Source organism: Ammospiza nelsoni, chromosome 3 (genome assembly GCF_027579445.1).
Source record: "Ammospiza nelsoni isolate bAmmNel1 chromosome 3, bAmmNel1.pri, whole genome shotgun sequence".
Taxonomy (NCBI): domain Eukaryota; kingdom Metazoa; phylum Chordata; class Aves; order Passeriformes; family Passerellidae; genus Ammospiza; species Ammospiza nelsoni.
The window spans coordinates 88,540,237-88,554,956 of NC_080635.1; the positions used below are offsets into that span (position 1 = coordinate 88,540,237).

General features: G+C 43.0%; 1 protein-coding gene across 7 annotated transcripts in view; it reads right to left on the reverse strand.

Annotated features, from left to right (window-relative positions):
- Nucleotides 1-14,510, reverse strand: part of GCLC (glutamate-cysteine ligase catalytic subunit) — a 36,736-nt gene extending 22,226 nt beyond the window's left edge. For 5 of the 7 annotated variants that reach the window (XM_059467521.1, XM_059467520.1, XM_059467517.1 and 2 more), the window contains exons 1-2: nt 14,271-14,510; nt 148-260 (exon numbers count right to left, since the gene is read on the reverse strand). In XM_059467521.1, coding sequence (XP_059323504.1) covers nt 148-260; nt 14,271-14,420 — 263 coding nt within the window. In that variant the 5' untranslated portion in view covers nt 14,421-14,510. Of the gene's footprint in view, nt 1-147; nt 261-2,700; nt 2,724-10,818; nt 11,010-14,270 lie in introns of those variants that run through there. The other 2 variants (XM_059467518.1, XM_059467519.1) reach the window with 2 other exon arrangements.
- Between the last annotated feature and the right edge of the window lie 210 nt (nt 14,511-14,720).

The window sequence follows — 14,720 nt, forward strand, 5'->3', positions numbered from 1 at the left end:
ACCCCTAGATTTATCTGAAAATATCAGTATCTGTGGTTTACAGTTTTACCAACAGCAGACTTGAATGTGAAGCCAGGTTAACAAAATTTTGCACAGCATCGTAACAAGAGGATTAAAAAAAACAAGAAACTGGAAACAGCTACTCACTTGGGGTTTACCTTCTCCCCCTTGTCTTGCAGTGTTTGAAGAACTTCTTCACCACAGAGCAACAAACGCACTTTCTTATTTTCATGGTCAAATTTTACCAACATATATTCCACCTTGTAAATAATAAAAACAAAATAAACAATTATAAGTAAGGTTTTTTTCAGGCACAAACAAATTGGCATGCAATTTTAAGCATCAAGTGAAATAAAAAGATATGTCACACTGAACTTTACAAAGATTCAAAAACTTTACTAACTACAAATGCAGTAAGCAGTACTGGCAAAGTTGGCTGCAGGCTTATTTCATCTTTAATAAAGACTTGAAATTCCTTGAAATTTATTTCTCTCCATTTTTAACTAGAGACACTTCACTAAAAACATTCTAAATTTGTACTGGCCTCCACATTATTTCTAGACAGAATTAAATTCTAGAATTATTCAGAATTATTTCAGAATATTCATAATTATTTCTAGAAGTAATTAAAACTCCACACAAGCTATATGCAACCCACAAACATTTCACTGTCATCCCATCACTTACAGTCTCTGCTGCTGACAAAAAAAAACCCCAAACAAGCAAAAAACCCCAAAGTTATTCTACAAGACATCCATTTACACCCATCACTTTTTGGAGCTATAAAGACTAGCACAGAAAGCCCACAGCTGTTGGTGACAGCATCAGTCCTGTCATTGTGACACTCCAGCTCTTGGCACAGCACAGTGGTTTTCACCCCTGCTTGATTCAGCTTTGCTGCCACATTTTCTCCTCCTCCTGCCCAGCAGTGCACGTTGCCCCCAGAGCTCTCCCTGTCCCTGCTCCAAGCTGCAGCCCACAGGAGATGCAATAAGCCACTTGTGACAGCACTGCTGCATCCCAGCACTAGAGACTATGTTCCTCTAATAGACATCATCTGAAAGCAGCCAAACCTGGAACACCCCCATCTCAAACTTCCTCATCTCCTTGCTGTCAAAGCTCCCATAAAGACTTTTAGAATGCTACCCAGCTCAGCAACCCAACAGCTGCTTGGACCTTGTAGCCCTTCAATACCCATGGATACACTCTATTTGCTAGCACCGCTAGGTCAGAGGATCCTTGGCAATGTTTTGGAAGTGTAAAAGACAAAACAGCCCCCAGCTGTGATGCGTTGCCTACCATGTAAAAACAGAAGTTAACATATGGAAATGCATTACCAGGTTACTGGTAATGCTTTCAGGACTTTCAAACCCCAGCTGGACCAGTGGTGACAGGCAGTGCCTTTTGTTGGAGGCTCTCAAACCACTGCCTCCAAGACCTACAAAAATCATCTAATTCTAACATCAACTTAGAGTTAAAAATTCAGATTGCAATTTCACAGCTAGAACTATCAGAAGTGCACTGTGCTCGTCAGTTTCATTTTCCAACGCTGTCTAGAGCCACATCCCTCTGTATTTAACAAAGGTGACTGCTCCAGTCCCAGGAGCTCAGACTCACGTAAGATGCTCATGTTAAAGTTGCAGCATACCAACTCATGGCAATTTCTATTTTGTACAGAAGTCTGATGAAATAGGAGAGCAGCTTGCCAAAAGACAGGAAACTTGTGCCATGTTTTACAGCACACTGTAAGGAGATTTGTGGTCTTCCTGTTCTTTGGCTGCCTCAGTGTCCGTGGAAGAGTTATTGCTTACTACTGTGACAAAAATATAATCCTTGTTTGGGATTTGTGATTAAATCACAAGCAGTATTATCCAAGAGTGTTTGTAATTCTACAGAATCTGATCAGAGGCAAAATCTGGAGGGACTCATCCATCAATTATACACATTTGCTATATGTTTCCTAAGATCAAACTTTAATCTCCTAGAGAAAAAAAATAATGATTTCTGGTTTCTGTGCAGATTGCACTTTCTTGCATGGTATATTTTATCAATTGTGTGTATTATGCCACAATAATCTACTTGAGATAACTACAGTTTATTATAGTCAACCAGAACAGAGTTGAGCACTGATTTAATTATTGCCCAACATCAGTCTCTCCAGTGTCACTTGACCTTGAATATTGGAAAGAAATATGGACTTCCAGTTTCCTACCACATTCAGCATCATCTCCTGCTTTGTAAAACTATCATTCTCACTAGGAGCTGGCCTGATCTAGAGGGGAATGCAAGTCCACAGGTCTGAGTCATTCAGATAGACACCAAATGAGCACCAAGCTCACCACATCCCTGGCCTCCCCCACATTGCTTGCGGGAGTGGGTAGCAGAAGGGAGAGCACAGGAACTGCAGCTGCTGTTGAGACACCCAAAGTTGAACATTTGTCCACCTTTACACGAGTATGCTACAGTTATTAGCCTCCTGTTCTAGAAATCCCTCTCCAAATGTAGCTGTAATGAGCTGATGGGGAGAACACTGCATTTTTCAATAAACCAAATTGCAAGTTTAAAAAAAAACCAACCCAGAAGTGTAAAGAAACAAGTAAGTCAAGAAGGCAAACCCCCCAAAAATCAAAGTGTTTCATATTTCAAGTACAGGAGTGCGTATACTGCATTTATGCATCTAGCTTTAGAAACGACTATTACCTTTGCCTCCAGAAACGCTGACTAAATCTTCAAAGCTGTCTTAACACAGAGATGATCTGCCCTTAATTTTAATAAGAGAAGAAAAAACTTCAGATGGCTGCCAACAGTTCCAAGTAACCCACAGAGTATCTTGACAACAGAGGGACTGACTGAATGGGCATCCTTAAAGAATATAATTTAGGCTCATCAAAAGATTTAGCCTACAGCTACAAAGAAAGAAACAAATTCAGAGTTCACACATTCTTACATTCAACTTCAGGTCATCATTCACAGACTCTCACATGTTTTTTATCCACAACAAAGTTCAGAGAAATGCAGCCAAGCTGAGAGAATCAGCATGCCTGGCAGAGATTTCAGTCCAAAGGCCAAATATGAGGGGCTTCACCCAACATCCATAATTCATCATTTTGCTGAGCTCTTTAGAGTTCACTTTTCTCTATAATTTTAACTAGGCTCCTTAGCAAGAATCAAAATACACATCAGATCAAACTACTGATGCAGATGGCTGACCAGCAGCCTTGCTTAGAGCCAGTGAGGACAATGCACCCTGTCACGGCCACTCTGGACCCAAGTTTCCAGTTAGTGCTCTCATCGTGCAGCAAACCCTACACACCTCTGGCTTCTGGCTGGCACATGCTGCAGGGCAGCTGAGGACAAGATGTGGAATCCCAGCTCCTCCCTGCAGGCAGACAGACAATGCTCTGCACAACCTCAGTGGATGAATCTCTCTGACCACCCCTGCTCTGCCAGGCTCACGGAAGTTCTGTGGTACCTTACCAGGCAAAGGAACAACAGTATGGCCAGCAAGATTGCAAAGCAAAAGCTGAAAAGTCCAGCCCTCACCCTGTTCCGACACCCAGCCCTCACCCTGTTTAAGAGCAAGCTTAAACCAAATTATTGTTCACGGTTAAATGCATTAAAAAAGCAAGTACGATCCTAGTTAAAGCAAATACTTGAGAGTATCAGAACTACTTATGAGCCAACACAAGGAAAAACTGTTCTTTAGAGATTTCCTCCCTCTTAACTACTTGCAATGTAACTGCATCTACAGAGTACTTCCATGCCAGCTCTGCTCCCCTCCATTGCTGGATCTTCTCAAGAAACACTATGCTCCATTAGCTTGCTAGCACCCAGAATACTGCTACTTCACTCACTATGACCTTTTCTCACGATTGGCTACCAAGAAAATTTCAGGCTTTTGAAAATTCTTTGATATCCCCTCTGTAAATACAAGTGAGACCTTGAGGCCTTTCAACTGCGGAGAACCACAACCACTCTCCATTCATTAAGTCAAACAATTGTGCTGGACTTGTCTGGAGGCAAAATGAAAGATGACAGCTCTCTGGAAATGGGTAAGCATGTCTGAAATTGTTTGAATGCCTGAGTTGTTTGACCATAATTACACATATTATTTCTGCATAAGCAATGTTTCTTGAAAGTGAAGGTGTACAAAAAACAACACATTCGGGGGTAATTCTAAGGCACAAGGAGGATCGACGTCGTCACCTACGCCAGTGTTGTCCTAAATGTGGGTTTGTTGCTCTGTGTGCACAGCCAATGTTCACACCAAGATGAGGTACGTCTATTTAATCACAGGATCTTCAACATCAGAAGAGACCTTAAGGATCAGCAAGTCCAACTGTCAACCCAACACTGCCACTGTAGGCCCTAAATCACTAAACCATGCCACCAAGCAAGACCTAGATGTCTCTTTAATATCTCCAGGGATGGTGACTTTATCCCCTCCCTGCATTACCTATCCCAATGCCTGGTCACCCTAATGGTGAAATTTTTTTTCTGATGTCTAATCTGAAACACCTATGTTTCAACTTAAGGCTGAATATTTCTTTGTTCTAACTTGTGCAAAGCAAGGAGCTAGGTGATAATCAACAAAAGCTTGCTAGTTCTCCTATCATCAAAGCTTTATATCATTTATACATTTTAGCAAAGAAATCACAGTTCACTGACAACAAGTTACACACTTATTAATTCTAATTCTGTTGGTAAAATTATTTTCTTGCTTCTCATGCTAATTAGTCTGCATGCTCAGTACTTCTCTTGAGTTGGTAGGTTTCTTAAGTCAGCGGACCAGAGGTGAGAATCTCTTCCTGTTGGAATTACCTTCCACCCAGTTTGAACTGATCTCCACACAGTTGGTGAGTTGGCTTTGTTAGTTTATTACTTATCTTGGGAGTTTTGCCAAATGTCCTTGTGGCCTGTAAATTCTGCGTCCTTTGTGCCCACTATCAGTAGCACAACCTTCTCCCCAAGCTTTGCTAACCTCTCTCCCTAGACCTAAGACCACTGAAGCGTGTCAAGCCCTAAATTTTAACGCAGCAATTCTACCGACAAGTAATCTATCTCTGTAAGGCAGGGACAGCAACATATCATAGTCCAAACACTTGCCTTGGCAGTGGTCTGCTTCCCAATATAAAAACCCACCCCTGCACACTCAATTTAACACCATCATGCTAACTACACAGGGAACAAAACCTGTCTAAATAGATGGGAGCAAAGTCTCTGCTGTAGTGTTAAATGTTAAAATCAAAAGCTTTTAACTTTCAAACTATGTGCCATGAGGAACTTCTGCCTATGAAAACACTAGTAAGCACGGAGTCTGGACCTTAGTAAGCTCAGAAGCAAGGTGCCAAGATTATATAATAGAAGAAAATAGTTTAGAAGAATGATTTGAAGAGAAGCTTTTTTTAAACAAGAAAAGCAATGAAAAAAGCATTGCTTCATGCTTTCTGTGTGTAAAAAACTACATGCATTAGCCTGGTACCACATTCCTGACCATCCATCTCAGATGTGGATTTCCCATCCCTGAAGTGACCAAGGCCAGTTTGGGTGGAGCTTTGAGCAACCTGGTATAATGGAAGATGTCCTTGCCCAGGGCATAGAGTCTGATAAAATTATTCCCAACCAATGATCACCGTTGTAAGGTCCCTTACAAGGCAAACCACTCTGTGATTCTACATAAACCTGATCATAGGTGACTCACGGACCACTCTGTTTCTCAAGGACAATCTCAGTAACAGCTTCTTTCTCCCTCCACCGGGCAGCTACCGCCACACATAACTGGAACAATTGTTAGCAGTCCTCTCATGTGAACCTTCTTTCAGGCCTGGAGCTTTAAGGGAAATTGAAAATTCTTCCTGAACATCCAATGAGGTCTCATGGGTATTGTTTACTGTTAACAAAAGCCACTACCAACATTTAAGTATTTTGGTGCAGTTTGCCTCATATATGCCTATTTCCTTATATATGCAGTAGAAAATACCCTTTTCACTAGTTATTAAACTCACTTATGGAAAAAAAAAAGTAGTTCTTCCATATCTTTATTCATCAGTTAATGCATCATTAAAATACCATTATCATGAAATGACAGTCTAAAGAAGAACAAAGTTTTAATGATCTGACTGTTCATTAAAGAACCTATGGCACAAGTTTTCAGTGTTAGATGTAAAAAGCAGATTATTTTCTGTAGGTACAAGTACTTCTGATGGATGTAGAACATAATATCCAAGGTGGGTTTTTTTGATGCACTCATCTTCTCACCACTGATGTGATAAAGCATGGAGCCACAGAAATAAACAGCTGGTAATGTACCCTTAATGAAAGCTTTTCTATGTTACAATAAGTCTAATGCCCTCAGGAGCAAATTTCAGAGGAAAACAAGTCTGGAAGTGCCACAGAGGCTCATTACCCTGCTCCTAGCCATCAAGCCCCCACACTGAACAGTGGCATGAGGCAACCATTTCCACACTCATGAGATTACCATGGATGTTCTCTGCCACAGAAATAATTTCAAAAATCTGCAACAAGAGAACCAAGATTAAAATCTAATTCCCAAAATGCTTAATTTTCATCAAGCAGATTGGAAGTGACAATTCATTTTAAAAAGCACCAGCTTTTTTTTTTTTTTTTTTGCCAGCTCTAAACAAAACCAATTCACAGAAAGCATGTCCCAGAAACAAAACACAACTCATGTTTTACATTACATTGACAATAATGAAAAAGTTAAGAACCGCTATCCCACATTATGCACTGTCATAGACAAAACAAAGAGGATGCAGAGGCTCTCAATCTCAGTCAACACACCCAGCCACAGTTAAGCACTCTTGCCTCTTCCCTTCCATGTGACAGCATCAGGGCTGCAGATTGTTTTGTGCATGACACAACGTGACTAGAGGACCTTCTGCACACACCACAAACCAGGAAGCTGGGTTATTGAGAATTAAAACTGAGAAGTTATAATCTTTTGCATGATTTTAAAGAAATAAGATGTGCATTTCAGAAAGAAGTGTCATCTTTGACTTCTGTACTATGTAACACCTCAGGCTAATATTATTAAAAAGACTAGGATCATGTTAACTTTAGATTTCTGCAGCAAAGACAACATTATTTATTCACCAGTGAAACAAAATGCTGCAAGTTTATAATTCACCTTTGGCATACAAAAGAAAAATAAGAAACCTGAACAACCGAACACGCAACATCAACAATAAAATCTTTCTTGTACTAATCCTTCTGACTCACCCTTTCTCATACTGTTAACTAAAATAATGCATCTGCACAGCAAGAAGAGGTCCTGAGGGAAAATAGGAATTAAAATAAAAAAGGTCCCATGATAAAACCACAGCAATCCACTTGATATACACAGAAGGAAACACACTGTGAACAAAATATTTTTTTATCAGAAATATACAAACAGTAGGTAATTTAAACTTCTCTTATTAATATCTGAGATTGGGAAGGAGGAAATCAATGTTTACTATGGGGGCAGGTCAATATTTATGACCAACTGCAGATTGCTTTGGGAAAAGCACTACCAAAAAAAAAAAAAACCTCCTAAAAAAAAAGCCCTAAAAATCCCCAACCAACCAACCAACCAACCAAGACTCCAAACCTTCCAAACTGGTTTCCATTGATTACAAATTTAAATTTGCAAAGAGCATGTCAGTATAAACTGCAATGAGTCTTGCTCTGTCACATACACAGTGCATCTGGGAGTACAGCTCTCAGGTAGGTCACGGGTGCTGTACTACAACCTTACATCATACACACACATCACCCAACCACTGGAAAAGCTCAGCAGGAGATGAAGCAAAATTATCAGCCATCATGGGGTTAGCACACTGTGCATGTTTTGAGAGCTAGAGGGTTTAGTTTAGGTTGTCCCTGATGCCAGGATTAAAACCAAGCAGAAAAAACTGCCATTTTCATGGCAGTCAGTTGAAGTATCCAGGGAAGGAATAAACATGAAGACTCTTCAAGGGCACCTATCTTGCTCAAGTCAAAATTTAAAGAGTTACATTTCTGTGCATTGGTGTCAACTCCTTTTAGAGGTTGCATGCACACACACTCATAGCTGTCAAGCAGCACAAGCTGATGCACTAACATCAATACCTTCAGACCCAGCCTCAGAAAACTCAACTATTTGAAACAGCAGGTATCCATACAAGAGATGTATGAAGGAAGCACTAAGTCTATCTGTAAATAAATAATTCCAGTGTCCCTTTATTTAGCCAAATAAAGTTCTGAGAGAAAGGGTAAATAAGCAGACATGTGACAAATAACGAAAACATTCATGAGTGCTGCTTCCCCCAAGCTGCCAGTGGGTGAGCACATCAATTAAGACAGCTCCACTGAGATGCATCTGCACACGTCACATTTGGCAGAGGCCATCAGGAGGAAACTCTACATTAAAAATCAAAAATGTATTCTGTTTGGGGAATTTCACTGGGGCAGGGGGAGACTAAAAGCATTTGTTTTAAAATGACAAGAATGCAAAAAAAGACTTCAGGCTGTCATTACCTTTAATATAGGCACAAGATTACCAAGAAAAGCTTTTAAAAATGCAATTTCTTCACACTGGTATACTGCAGCAGTTTGTACAAAGTGAGAATGTGAGATCATCACAGTACTGATGATGAACCTGTATAATGACTTGGATGAATATTTTTAAAAGACCATATATTACTGACATTCTGGAAAATGCAACAACTATTTTTTGTGATTCCATTTTATTTATAACATATAAAACAAAAAGTTAGTTAGAAAGTTTCAGATAAACATTAAAGAAACCTCACAACTCGCTATACAATTATCTAAGTGGTTTGGATAGATGGACAAACATCTTGCATCATGTAAAGTTTAAAGAAAGCGTAATGAACTGTCTATTCTTGTTGTTCATGTAAGTCAAGGTCTATCTCAGCTTCAAAGCTATCACGTGGCACCTTGTTCCACAAGGCATCTAGGCTTTGTAAAATAAGTAATTATGTTAAAAGTATATCTGCTCTTCTGGCCCATTAGGGTAGCCAAGTTTCTTGTAAAATGAGAAAAGAACACTACCTTTCTGTACACCATGACGCTCTCTCATCATATTCATCAGTTCTGGTCCTTTCTTATTTATTTTTGAACATTTTTAGGCATGTATATCTGTCTCTCACCAAACCTCACTGGTTGTCTTTTGAGCAAAGAGATGATGAAAACTTCCTCTGTGTACATTAGGGATAGTACCTGTATTTATTTTATGCAGCTGGTGAACTAGATTCACCGTTGCTAAAAAATGCCCTAGATTTTGTTCCTGGTTTTAAAAGGGTGACAGACAAACTGGAGCCTCAAACCACACACATCTGAACCCAAATTCATTTCCTTAATATGCAGCAATAATTTTACCAGTCTGAAGTTCTGCAGACTGTAATGTAACATCTCCAAGCATACCATTTACAGGCTGCTACTGCCTTGGAAACACCCAAAACCATAACAGGCTAGAAACTGTAACAAGACACTAATGCCACAGCTTGTACCCTGGAAAGAATCACTCAAGAGGAAATACAGCTCTTTTCACAGCCTAGCTTTTCATTAAGAAAAAGGAGAAAGCTTTCAAGAGAGTCATGCATCTTCTAATCAGAAGCAACACCTTTGGGACATTCTGGTAAGAAACCTCTGGCCTCTCCTAGCTCCTGAGAAGGGCTGCTTTGCTTCTTGCATGAGAAAGTGCTGATTAGCACATGTTCATTTTAGTTCTCATTTAACATATTTACAAGGTATAATTCAAAAACTAAAAGATAAGGAGAGGAATTAATTGAGTGTACAGAAGAAAGATCAAAAGAAGCTTAAAGAGGACTGAGAAAGAGGTACAAGGAAGGAAAGAAAACAAAGAACCAAAACCAAAGTAGAATTAATTCAGAAAGACTTCAACTTGCAAGCAGTGGAGTGGTACATTTGTCATGCTGCCTCATTCACAGCATTATCAAATCTTTATTTAAAGGCCTCAAATTTTCACTTCAAGTTGCTGTTAAGAAAACAACTTTTAAAAAGCTGAAGATGCTTACTATGTGCTAGGTCCCTACACCGGTGGGAACAAGACTCATACACAACAAAAGTGTCATTATGTCCAATTTCACTAAACAAGTGAAGTTTGCAAGTCAGATTCCTACTTCATTCACATGTACTTTAAAATAAAACTGTCACGTTTTGCCCATGCTTGCTTTCTAAATCTCTTCCTTCTGAGATCTCCTTCTGGCACACCTTTCTCAGAATTTTCTTATGCTTAAACAGCTCCTCGTCAGTCTTTACAGACTGTGGCAGACAAGTATCACATGCACATGCGAGTACACATGGATATGTAGTTTGGTGTGGAATGCTGTGACTCTACACTTGTGTGCACACTCAGCACAAAGCAGCAGCAGCGAGCCCTGCCAAGGGCCAGCCATTCCACTCGCCTGATCCGAGTGTCCGCATTAAGCTCCAAAGGGAAATTTAAGCAACATCCGTCAGTTAGAGGAATGCAATCAGCAGACAAGAGGTACTGAACAGCACAAGAGACTAATAATACACTGGCACAGAAGGGAGCTTTTTGGGATAAAAGCTGGGAAGCAGCAGAATAGGCTAGCATCTGCCAAGCTGCACAAACTTACTGTTTCAGGTAGTATCTGCTAACTGTACTGGAGCTCTGAAACAGTACTGAAAAGGTTTTTGATTCTGCTGCACAAAAATAAAAAATATAAACAATGATCACAACTCTGCAACCCGGAGGTCAAGCACACATTATTGGATGGAAGAGGAAGATGAGAACACAAGGAGATTGTTGTTAGCATGACAGGGTCTCACCAGCAGATGTAATTGTTGCCCAGACTTTGCGAGCACGAAGGCGATGATAGTAAGGCGGAGTTTGATGAGGGATAATGAGACAGTTCGCTGTTTTGTATTTTCACAATCAGGAGAAGTCAAGCATAAACAGGGAGGTCAACTGTCAGCTTTAAATGAGGTAGAAGGATGATTAAGAGGCAGAAGACCTTTACCTGCAAATGCAAATTTAAGGAGACCTTTAGAAAGCTTTTCTTAGAGCAAGTCTTACTCCGTTACATATTTGGTAGGCGTTTGTTTTTTACCATTGCAAAGGCTTCATGGTTGTGGAAAATGGAGTAAAAAAGAACTTACCCCAAAACAGACAACAGCTCTTAGTTCTATTAACTCAACAAGCAATAAAAGAGCTGACTTTTTCAAAGGTAGCAGAACCAGTGTTTTGACCTTTACAGCTCTTTATTCAGGCGAGGATGGGAGCACCAGGGAATGCTACCCTGCAATGTAAGCTGCGATGCTGTCTCGCTCCCTTCAAAACAGATGCCATCATCATGCTCTGCTAGCACTTAGCCTTAACACTCCTGTCTTACACCCAAGAAACAGTACATGATAATTCCCTGGGCACCCCAGTGAATGGTGTCCTTAGGAGGTTACAAGCACCCCAAGGAACTCCCACAGCTCTGTAATGAGTCTTACAACACACACCAAGAAGTGGGAGTCCTAATGAGAACAAAACCAAAGCAAAGGCTGGTATCTACACTTGTGACCAAACACAGTACGTCCTTTTCACAATGGCATCATTCCACTCTAGATGGAGAAAAACCTTTCAGGTATTGACACATACACCCTGAAAGCACTCAGTATGTGATACATAAGTTGAATCTTTTCTCATAAACATTCCTTAAAAAAATTTACAAGATACAGTTTTCACTAAACACGGTCACAGAAACACAAAAGTAATTTTGTTTATTCTGATTTTATCTCTACCACTACATGAGGGCTGTCTTCTTTATTCTTGATTTCTATCTTCAAGAAGTTTTTAAAACAATTAAACACCCTTGGGCTACAACTTTAAACATGAAGGTCAAAGTGCAAACAAGACTTTTTATTAAAACAGTCCAATTAGTCAGTTGATTCATCTAAGCTGCATATAAATGTGGCGCCACTTTCTAACAACTAGGTACCTGAGGGGAAAAATGGAAAACAAATGCACTGCCCTCTGCACTAGCCTATCTACAGCACAGCCCAAGTAAGCGACAGACTGAGGTACAGTTTTGTGTTTGCACAAGAGCACACTGGCTACAAGTACCTGGTCCATTCACACACTCCTAAATGCTATGTTACATAAAAATATATAACCACATAACACAGCAGAACAAAGCTGCCACACCTGAGTTTATTAGCATTTGCTAAAATGAAGAGGTAGACAGTGAACCAGGTTACCTGACCTTCTCTGAATGTCCAGAGACATTTCTAATACAGCTCTCAGCTCCTTACCAAAATAATGTCTGCAATGATACTGCTCTTAAAATGCTGCCTCTTGCCACACTGGGGCATGGTAGAAGAGAACTGTGAATCTCCTTTGACATTATGCTCCACTGTTTATTGACCATAAACACTTTGTTCAGTAGGGTCCCCAGGCCAAAGGAAGAACGAGGTTCCCACAGTCCAGCCTCACCGTGCATCTGAGATTACCAAGTGATCAGCTGTGGGTGCTGCAGGGGCTGGTTGCACTCGATCATTTCCTCCACACACTCCTGGTACTTTCCTCACATTAAGCAGAGCTTGTTGGGCCTGTGAAAGAGCTGAAGCTCTGCTGAGAAAACCAACCACCCTCAAAAACTGAATGGAAGAAGAGTTTTCTCCGGGGTAAACGTTTTGAACTCAGCTGGCCAGTAATAACACAAGGCAGGCAGCAAAAATAGGAGCCTGGAATACAGGGAAGGAAGCTGAACCAGCTTGCTAGTAGATCAGCCTTAACTATCTTGTGAAGTCTCACCCTGAGAAAGCAAGGACAACTAAAATCTAACACCCATTGAAAAACGAGCACCGTCTCTTAAAGATTAATGAGAAAACCCTTGAGCTAAGTCTCAGAGCAACAGGAAGACTGTCGATATTCCTGGACTCAAGACTGTGAGGCTCTTTTGTCAGCATAACTTTAGCCATACAAGACATGCGGGAACACAAACGTCAGACAAGGATAGATAAAAGTATATTTAAACTTCTGAGTCCACACCACTCTAGGTGCAAAACTCTGTGGTTCAGACTACACATACTTTCATTAAACAGATTTTAGAAGCCAAGCCCCTGCTCACTCATGGAAGCAGCTTCTGGGCGCTGATGCTTGCCCTGTTGTTACCTGAAGTATAAAAGGGGTTCATTTAAAGAAGAACTGACTTTAAGACAGAAGTTGTCTCAGAGTGCACACATTGAGAAGAGTGAACAGCATTCTCCTCTGGCAAAGAGCATCTACGAACAGCTGCTATTATCTGAATGAAGTGTTCTCACAAATGCCTTTGCTGTTCAAAAAGTAAACATGAGACAGACGTCAATGGCCAAGTCCCCACATTGCTTGTATCCTACTCTGCTCTTCCAACTTCCCAGCAGCTGCATCTAGAACACTTTCAAGTGACCAATGCTGGACTTCACCAACACCACGGACAAGGACAGCTTCTAGTACAGCACACGTGAAGCTGCTCCCTGTCTCCTGGGGGACTGATGAACAGAGGAGGCAGCCTCTGCCCCTTGCAGAGTGCCGTCAGACTGTGTCACAGACGAGTGCAAGACCTGTGACTTAAGTTACGGTCCTGGGCACAAAGCACCTGTAACAAAGTTCAAGTCATGACCCGAGCGATCATCCTAAACCTTGGTCAGAAGGCAGGCGGACTCGTACCAAACGCCCAGGAAACTTCGGGATAAAGCAGGGCTTGGCAGGTCCCTTTCTCGCCGGGATACAGGAGGAACGCGGTGACAGTGCTGCCACTGCAGAGCGGCCCGCCCACCCCCGCTCCTGCTTCCCTCACCTTCCTCCCAAAACCTGAGTCTCAGTCCGAGCAGGCAGTGCCTTGGACTCGAGGCATAGACATGCTTTACTCAGACTCATCGAGAGAGCATAAACAAACTCCGGAGCAGGAGCGAGCGCTGCCGAGCATCGCCGTCCCGGGAATACGCCTCCCGAGGGGCTGCCCGGGCAACCGAGCGGTGCCAGGCGGAAACGCTCAAAGTTGTTCTGGCGTTTCAGACCCGCGGTACCAGCGGGGCAGCCGTGCTGCGCAACGAACTGCGGCGGGCGGTGCGTGCGCGCGAGGTAAACAAAGCCCCACCGGGCGGCCGCAACGTCCCCTCCCGCCCGGCCACCGCGGCCGGGCCCGCTCCGGGCAGCACGGCCCGACCCGCGCCGCACCGGAACGGCACCTGCGCCCGCCACAGGGGGCGGCGGAGGCCGCGGCGGAGGCCGCGCTCGCAGGGCTCTCACCCACCTCGTCGCCCCACTTGAGCACGTCCTTGTGGCGGTCGCGCAGGGCGCGGTAGATGTGGAGGAACTGGAGGATGCCGTGCCGCCGCACGTGCTCCGCGTACCGCCGCGTCTCCTCCCAGCTCAGCGGCGAGCCCTGCGACAGCAGCCCCATGCCGGCTAGCAGGGAGGGAAGGAGAGAGGCCGAGGACGCGAGCGGAGCGGAGCGGGTGCGCCGTGCGCTCGGTGCCGCGGGTGCGCTCGGAGCCGCGGCGGCGGGACCGAGCCCGGCGCCGCACGTGACGGCGGCCGCGCGTCAGGGCCGTGACTCAGCACTTTCCGCCGGCAGGCGCCGCCCCCGCCGTGCCGGGCGCGGGGCTGAGCGCGGCCTGGCGGCCCCGGGCGCTCTCGGCGCGGAGCCGCCGGGCAACGAACGGGAGCGAGTCCGGGGAGGCAGGCCCAGTCACCGGCAGCG